This window comes from Colossoma macropomum, unplaced genomic scaffold, assembly GCF_904425465.1.
Source record: "Colossoma macropomum unplaced genomic scaffold, Colossoma_macropomum, whole genome shotgun sequence".
Lineage (NCBI taxonomy): Eukaryota > Metazoa > Chordata > Actinopteri > Characiformes > Serrasalmidae > Colossoma > Colossoma macropomum.
Window position 1 is genome coordinate 13,260,504 of NW_023494798.1, and position 9,275 is coordinate 13,269,778.

The 9,275-nt window shown below is 42.6% G+C and overlaps 1 protein-coding gene across 1 annotated transcript; it reads right to left on the minus strand.

The window, feature by feature from the left end:
• Positions 1-2,924: 2,924 nt before the first annotated feature.
• skor1b (SKI family transcriptional corepressor 1b) lies at positions 2,925-9,268 on the minus strand. Its single transcript, XM_036585187.1, is given in 8 exon segments — positions 2,925-3,550; positions 4,831-4,905; positions 5,080-5,154; positions 5,962-6,033; positions 6,191-6,292; positions 6,509-6,599; positions 7,531-8,745; positions 8,747-9,268. Coding segments are annotated over 8 exon segments (2,250 nt in total). The 3' UTR covers positions 2,925-3,452.
• Between the last annotated feature and the right edge of the window lie 7 nt (positions 9,269-9,275).

Consider the following 9,275-nt stretch of genomic DNA (forward strand, 5'->3'; position numbering starts at 1 on the left):
CCACTCAAACTCATCTCAAAGGTATTCAGTGGAGCTCTGTCACTGCGGGGAGTGCAGTTCCACTGCTCCACAGCTCAATGCTGGGGGGCTTTATAGCCCTGTAGTGGATGCTTGACAGTGGGGATGGTGACCTTAGGCTTATGTGTGGCTGCTCCAGAGCATCCCTTATTATCTGCAGTGCTTTTCTATGAAGATCATAAAGGCTGTGTGTGCACAGTTGAACGCAACTGTCAACAATGGGAGCACCTTAAAGTAGCTGAAATCACTCTTTAGAAGGGGAGTTTGGATACTTTTCGACAAGGACCATTGGTCTTTGAATGTGGTTTGGCCTATGAATCATTCATCATGTTAAAAATAATTATTTCAGTTTACATAGCGCTTTTCTTATGCTCAAGGTTTAAGAAAGCTTTACAGTTACAATTTAAAGAAAAGAGGCTGGGGGAAGAAAGGTGAAAATGTTCAGGAAAAGGTGTGTTTTAAGATTCATTTTTGTAGGAAGAAGAAAGAGCAGTCAGGTCCTAAAGGATGGCATTCTGAAGTCTGGGAGCCACAGCGCTAAACAATCTGGCTACCCTTATTGAGCAGTATTGGCGAATCTGATAGTGTGAGATGGCAGCAACACCACTCTTTTATCTTGACACCAAATCAAGTAACTGGGTCGGTGCATTTTTTAAATCACAGCATGTTTTTTTAACCTCATATGGTTAATTATCTGGGTCGACAGTCTGCCCTTGGTAAGGACAGTTCCAGGTATGTACACTGATGTCTTCATTTGCAGTAATGTTAGACTCATAACAGCATTTCATGGTCATTTCAGCCATCAGTTTCTTACATGTACCTTGATTTAGATAGATTTTTTAGACTATGCCACAAACAATTGTTATGGTTAAACATTGTGATTATAACTGCTCATGGATAAATATTTTTTCCCTAGCAATTAACTTGCCTTTAAAAATTGTGCCATCTAAATTGTTGATTCTCCAGTTATTACTTTGCCTAACCAATGAGCTATATTTGTTCACAGGTAGGCCATGCAATTTTTTATTATGGGTGACCTACTTGGTTATACTGAACTGAGATAACAGTATTGCTTAGACTCCTTTCTTTCATCTCCACTGTTCTGTTTTGTATTTGTTGGCCTTCTCATTGGTGTAAATTCTTAGCATCCAACAGGATTAACGATTGACTTCAGAAAGATTTGGCTTGCCTCTTAAATATGTCCATTAGGTGGCGCAGTTAGACCAAGTATTGTAACCTGTGTGTGCTTTAGAAACATGTACCCCTCAGCCTCTAGTGGAAGGTTTGGGAAAGGTTTGTTATCGTTTGAGCAATTTCTTTGCAGAGTTTATCATTTTTTAAATTGCTAAAGTGTCCAAATAATTTTCGTGGCCACTGTATAGAATTTATGGCCTTCATTGACTCTAAACACTATGAATATACATGATAATTTCATGTAGTACTGTGCAAAAGATAGAGACAGTCCTTCATTTATTTAATCTTCAGTCAAATGGCGATTCAGTACAAGTTGCTCATTTTTCAGCATCAGGAAAAAAGGAGAAAACATGTTTAACAGAAAATCAGACAAAGCATCAACAATTAAATACAATACTATTTTTTTTCTGTGTTTAGTGTGTCTACCCTTTGCTTTTATTACAGCTTCTACTCTTTTTTGGAAGACTTGCTGTCAGCTTTTCAAAGAAATCTGCAGTTAAATTTTTCCACAATGCTGAAGTTCAGTCTTAGAAGTTGGTTACATTTTCTGCTTATCTTGATCCAAGTAATCCCAAACACATTAAACAAAGCTGAGGTCTGGGCTCTGGGGTGGCCAGTCCACTATGCTGAGAACACCAGCACCTTCTTCTCCTTTTTTAAATGTATTTACTTGCTATTTTCTTTTATCAGTAATGGCTTCTTGACAGCTGCATGTGCTTTTAGACCCATAGTAGTGAGTTAGCATCTCATAGTGGAACAATGGACAGAAACTCTTGTGGATCTGAAGAAAGAATGGAGATAATTTCCTCCTGTCGCTCAGTCATGAAACACTCCTGTTTTTTTCACATCGTAGTAGACTGTCAGATCTAAACTCCTTAGAAACATTTTTCTTCAATGAATACTTTGTACTTAACGGCCACGTTGACTGGAAATTAAATGATGAAGTGTGGTCTAGGACTTTTGCACAGCACTGTTTGTGTAAACATATGTCATTACAAAACATAAGAACCCTTTTCAAAGACTCCATATAGAACCATTTACAACACATTCTCCGTAAATCTGAAGAACAATTTCACCATGCAAAGGACTGTTTAAGTATGCAAATGGTTCTTGGAGTGTTCATGGTTCTATATAGGACCGTTGTCTTTACTAAGGTACACCTGAGGAACAGTCTTTTTTAAGACGGGCACATTAATAAATATACAAAAGATTTAAGTAATGAAAGTTACTTACTTCTGAATAGGAATAATGGGAGTCAGTGGTGTGATACTGTGCAGCAGAATGCTCTGAAATCTTAACGTTTTACTTCAGTGCATTCATATGACCACAGTGGACTGATATGACCATGCCTACGGGCAGCGTTTCTCATGAGAGCACTGAAAAGTACTAGTGGCTTTTTTTCCACGATTTGGGCCACAGAGTATGACATGCTTATTATCATAATCTGAAAAAGTGTTCATGCAATCTAATGAAGGACAATTCACACATAGTAGATTTGCATTCAAATTGAAATTCTAATATCTATGCAGCATTGTTCTCTAATAACACACAGAGTACTTAAAAATGTTTAATTTGTCTAATTGTACCATGGGATGTTGTAAAGAGCACCCCGCTGTAACACACAGTTGCTGCTACATCCTCTCCAGTGGAAAATTCTCACAGTGAATAATAATAACATGTAGATCATTGTTATCAGAAAGGTCACGATAATGTAGCCCTCTCAAACGAGTTCATTTAATACACATTTCCGCCATTCGGGATGCCTATTTAAAGTGCTTTACATCAATAATTTACACAGTTTACAGATGAGGACAACATTCATGAGCAATATGGAATAAATAAAACTGTACAATACAGTAATAAATTATTGGACCCTCTAACTTAACCAAGTGCCCTAACATTTCACCAACAGAAAGGGTATCACAGGAAATGAATTATAATACATAATATATGCATTGCACAAAGCCACCTAATACAAGCATATTGGTCATTTCTAAAACAGATGGTCATATTTTCAATGGAACATGTCAAATGTCTTTAATGGTGATTTTTAAATATAAATTATACAGTACATACAATAAGCCTTTTTTATTTAATAATAATTACAGTTGGAGAGCTAGCATACTACCATACACGCTTGCTTATCCCAGGTCTATACATGAAGGGCTGGACGTCATTTTTATTGGTGTAGCAATGTCCCTGTCCAGAGCAGTCTTGTTATGAATGAGGACCTGAAGGCATCACGGTGGTAGTAGAGGAGGCTTGAAGGTGCAGGTCCCGGAGCAATGACGAGGGGTCAGCATTTTGCACGAGAAATGGTGGAGTGCGTCGTGAGCTTCTGGGAAAAAAGTGGATGGATCGCTTAAAACAGACAGCTTATGAATAGAAGCAGTCAGTATGTGTGGGTGTGGGTACATGTATGTGCATGAGAGCAAGATAGAGGTCACAAAGAAATGCAACTTTGAGACAAAAGGTAATGTAATAATTCTATCAGCAGACACACAAGCACACCACATTTAGCCAACAACTTTGAATGCCACAAACAGGGTTACAGTGCAGAGTAAGCAAAATGCTCTAAACATCTCCCATCTGTTCATCTGAGGGCACACTACAGTCTACTGCTACCGTGGTCCCTACTTTGAAGTGCAGCATTATTTGAGCACCTCCTTAAACAGCCCGCCTAGGCCTTCATTACTGTTTGCTTTTGCTAGAATCATTGATTACCTTTTAACTTCTGTTGAATAGCATAACGAGCCTTTCTTTCATGGTCCAACTCGCTGCACAATGTGTCTGAGCAGGAGAGACAAAGGATGACTCAGATATGAAAGGCCAATTATCCTACCTCATCTACTCATCTCCTCCAGATCCACTTATTCAGGTTCATACAAGTCATCTTCTGACATTCATACACGAACTAAAAGCCAACAAAATAGCTCATAACCTAAGACTTATGCAGTATGTGATCACATGTCCCTCACTGTAAAACTAGACACATTCAAATGTTGTACATACTGCAGAATGTTACAAACCCTGTCATGCATTTCTAAGGGAATTTTAATATTTTAATATTGTTATTTTAACTCTGAGGATTTTCAGTATATAATCATCATGTATTTTCTTCACTGTAACCATACTGAAGTCATCATACTTAGCAACCAAGTAAAGTCCCTTGATGACCCATTTGAATTGCTCTTATTTGTAATATGCAGTAATGAAAACACAACCAATTTTAGTCAAGTCCATTACTTTGAAAATTACATATCTTTTTAGTATGGCTCAATAAATTTGAATATGTCCAAATGAAACTGAAATTTTACACTGAGATGCTCTTAGGTGTCCAGTTTGGTTTCAGTGGGTGGGATTGTTTTTGAAATATCCCTATTATCAGTCCAAGAAGTGCATTTATACTGAAGAAATGTATTTACACAACATAGATCATTTGATTGGGCTCACTGTTGGATTTACAGAATGAAAAAGAATATTCATCCAAATTCAACTGCTTATTATACAGTGAAATTACTTCTGCACAACTGATAGAGGACAAATCACATTATTTCATCTCACTGCTATATGTGAAAGATGTGTAAGGTAAAATATGGAGAAAAATGAAGAGCTCACCTCGAACAATCTGCAGCTGCTGGACCATCTCCTCTCGGTATGACAGCTCTCTTTTCATTTGGTCTTGGAAATTATCTAAAAAGCAACCAGATTACAAAACAGTATTGACCAAATGTCACTTTCTGATCAGAGTGAATGTGCAGTGTGGATATGGATTAAAGACTAATAATAGGAGAAATAAGCGACTGTTTATTAGTAAGTAAGGATCGCTGACTGACTGTAAACGGTGGAAATGCCGAAACAAACTACCTTTCAGACTCTGAAACTCTCTCTCCAGCTTCTTTCTGAGCTCCATCTGCTCCACTAACTGCTTCTGCAGCTCTTCTGTAGAAAACAAACGGTTACATTAGTTTATTATTTGATATTTATGTGGTATAATGTTACAGGATATGTGTAATAGCCTGTTTACCCGTACATTCCATTACAGTACTACCCAAAAACTCAAATGCGTCGGTTAAACTGAATTCTGTTTTAATGTAAAAATGTGGTGACGTTTGGAAAACATATTAGCTGGTAGTTTAGTAAAAATGATGTGCTCAGCAGAGGAGCTTTTTACTGTCCACCTTGCTTGAACTGACCGTGAAACATTTTGCCATAAAAATTCTCGCCATTTTCTTGGCGAATAACTAAGACAAAACTGAACACTTTCAGAAATGCTGAAATCTCTTAATGTAAGTGGACTTTATCGGCCTCAGGATGTCAGCCGTAACTCCATTCAGTGTAGACCGCATTCTCTCTAAACGCTGATTCTGCTGAATTGTATTAATCAGTAGCAAATTCAGCATTTAAAACAGGAGCAGCCGAAACACTTACTAACCAAGCAAACTGTAGAGCTTTTAAAACACATTAAACAATGCTTAAATTGATGACAATAAAAATAAAATAATAATAATAATCGCTATTGTTTTTCATTACAAACAATATCATTATTATTATTGTTATTATTATTATTATTGTTATCATTACTATTATTATTATTATTATTATTATTATTATTATTATTGTGATTTTATCGTTGCTCATACTGCGTACTTATGTTGATACTTATAATTGTTCTTGTTGTTATAAGCCTGCGACTGTTATTATCTTTCCTCTTATTCCTCCTGTTCGTGCGTTAGTGCTGTGTCTTACCCTTCGCCATGTGCTCTATGTCTTTCTCCTTCAGCGCTGCTCGGCCTGATTCCCTGTGCATTGCCTCCATATCTGAACACATAGAAAACATACCATGCAGTCTCAAATCAGAAGATACTCAGCATCTCTCTCTCTCTCTCTCTCTCTCTCTCTCTCTCTCTCTCTTTCTGTCTCTCTAAGTCTTGCACTCAGGACTCATTTGTGCATGTAGGTTTGTTTTATCGCGTACCGTCGCTGCTGTCCCTCAGGCCTGTTTCACCCACACTGCCCTGCGCCCTCGGCTCCATCTCCTCTACTGTAGATGACGGCTCCTCCTCATGCGCGTCTTTCACTGATCACACATACAAACAGAATGAAATGAGTTTGTTCGGATGTTGACTCGTGTATTCTTTCTAAACTGGCTAAGTTAAATAGACTAATTACATTATGGTGTAATAAAATAAAGGCTGTCGCTCAGAGTTGATGATAATTCTCTCATTACCCGAGGCTAAAAAGCAGCCCCCAAGCAGGCGCTCTGTACTCAGAGTGGACATGATTTTAGTCCTACCTTTGGCCTCCCGTAGCTCGCGCTCATATGAGGTCGCTGACCCGAAGCACGCGCCGCTCAGCTGCTGCTCATCCCTGTCGTGCGCGTACACCTGCAAAACGAAGCGCAATCATGCTCAGTCTCTCCGCCCCTCGCGAGCCTCTCCAGCCTGCCGAAGCGGGCCGCGTATAATAACGCCTCAATGCGAAACCAATATCTGCATCACCAGCGTTTAGAGCCAATTAGAGACCTACAAATAGAGAGCGACCGTCACGAGCTCTCAGGACAAAAGTGACCTGATTAGAACCAATTTGTAAAATGTATAAGCAATTACGGCTCTCCTCATATCCTGCAGCTCTCGAAGATTTATTTCATTACCATCACAATGAGCATCAAACCGAGCAAATGACAAGCTTGCTTTGGAAAAAACTGTAGGAGACATTTGTACTCTCACTGTACTGAATTCATGAGCTAGCCTGGGTCATCAGGAGGCAGTGGACACTTTGGGACATTTTTATTTAGTACAATTTTAGTTTGCTACCTACTGCTTACTAGTGTATTCTTTCTAAATGAGTTAAATGAAATACAGTAAATATGCACATTATTAATTGTATTTATACTGTTTATAAATATATTTTAGTGAATACACAAACACACACGTGTGTGTGTGTGTGTGTGTGTCTCATAGCACTATAAAATAGTTCTATATAATACTAAAATAAAGTTAAAAGCCACCTTTGGTGCTATATAGAACCATTTTTAAAAGGTTCCTTAAAGAACCATAAATACCAGGATTTCTACCATAGAGCGGAACTATGAAAACTTGGCAAGACATTCAAATGGTTCTTTGAGTTGTCATGTTTCAATATATAACCTGATTTTACTGCCTTGAAGAACACAGGCCTTAGGCTAGGGTCTTTTAACAGAGGGTCTTTCAACATACAGTGAAGGCATACAATAAAAAGGAAGAATAGGAGGTATAGACATGTGAAGCTGCTTTTTCTTCAGTTTTAGAGGCCGTGGTGCCCAGTAGCCCTACTTACCTGAAATCGTGCTGAGGCTTTACTGCTCTCCAACAGTGCTTTGCTCTGCTTCTCCACCTCACATGAGTGTGCCTCACTTGAGTCAGTCGTATGTGGGTCACTCATAGTGGATATGTGGCCATTTTCTTCTACGTGACCCTTCGCCCCGTCGCTGCGTACTGCTGTCAGGCCTGGAGGGCTGTGCTGGTCATCCACAGAAAGCTGAAGGCACTCCTCATCTTCTTGAACTTTGTTTGACTCCACGTCCACATCTGGGTCATCCACACTGTCCACATCTGGAGACACAGACCTGTAGCTGGAGCTTTCGCTCAGGAAATCAGGCGACAGGTAGCCGGCCCTGGCTCCCAGATATGGGCCACGGTTACCATACAGCTTGGCTATAGTCTCCGCATCCTTGACCACAGGCCGGAATGCTGATACGTAGCTCATTCGCCTCTGGGCGGCTCCCATCCCTTCCCCTGACCTGCTGTCATCTCCGGACTTGTCCTCCTCACTGCGGCTGGAGCAGCGCTCGCTGTCTGGCAGGGCGTCCTTTGGGGTGTTGGCCCTTCGTTCACTTGGCTCAGGTGGGTCCAGCTCGCTCTGCCGGACACACAGGGGTTCGGAAGGCGGCTTGGGCTGCGGGTGGTGGTAAGGCGGCACGGTGGGCCAGAACACAGGAAACGAAGGGTAAGTGCTGTCCTTTGGGCCAGGCCAGAAGACTGTGGTGGGCAGGCCGGCCTTGCCCTGTTCCTCTGCCAGGACAGCACCATTGTCCTTCTTCTGGCACAGGCCGAAGGCAGGGAAGCCATATGGGTGCGGAAAGAGAGGTGGTGGGATCTTCTGCAGCATCCCAAAACCCTTGCTGGGCACAGGGATGACGGGGTAACTGCGGACACCGGCGGCCACTGTCACCCCAACTCTGTCGTCCTCGCCCGGGCAGCGCAGGGGTTTGTGGGGCGCCTCTGGCGGGTCCGCGTGCGTCCGGCTACCAGGCGCGTGCGCTTTGAGGGGCGGGGGCGCGGAATCGGAGGCGCCCACTGGGAGCGTCCTCTTGCGACTGCCGCCGTTAAACATGGCCTTGACGTCCTCCCACGCGTGCATGATGTCGTCCGGGGAGTTTTTGTCCGTCAGCTTTAGGTGGCGACGCCAGGAATTAAAGTTGGCCGCGTCGGGCTGCGTGTACTTGGCGTCGGGCGTGCGGTGCGAGTGAAAGATGAACTTGTTGGGCGAGAAAGTACATGCTGCAGAAGGAGCACTTGATGCACTTGGCGCGCGAGCTGTTGTAGCGCGCAGGGATAAAGCTACCGCGGCTGCCCCACGCGCACTCGTGCGACACGTCGAAGGCGAAGTTCTCGGGCAGCTTGGGCGGGTGGTGCTCGCCCAGGAACGACTTGCACAGGCGTTCGGCCTCGCGCTTCGTGATCATGCCGCAGCGGCGCGACGAGATGGGCATGGCGCCCGCGCGCCGCAGGATCTCCAGTTGGACGGGTGTGCACTGGACGCACGTGATGCCCAGCGCCACGCGCCGGTTGTGGATCTCGTTGTAGCTGTAGCTCTTCAGCAGCGTGTTGGAGATCTGCGCCAGGCACAGGCGCTCCTGGCCGTCGATGACCAGCGAGACGATGGGGATCCCGTACAGGGAGGTTTCGCTCACCTGGTTGGGCTTCAGAGATGTGCACGGCTGCAGCTCTTGCTTTGAGGTTGGAGAACAGGAGGAATCGGTGCCCGTGGACAGCTGGCTCGAGATAGATTCCATTCCTGGA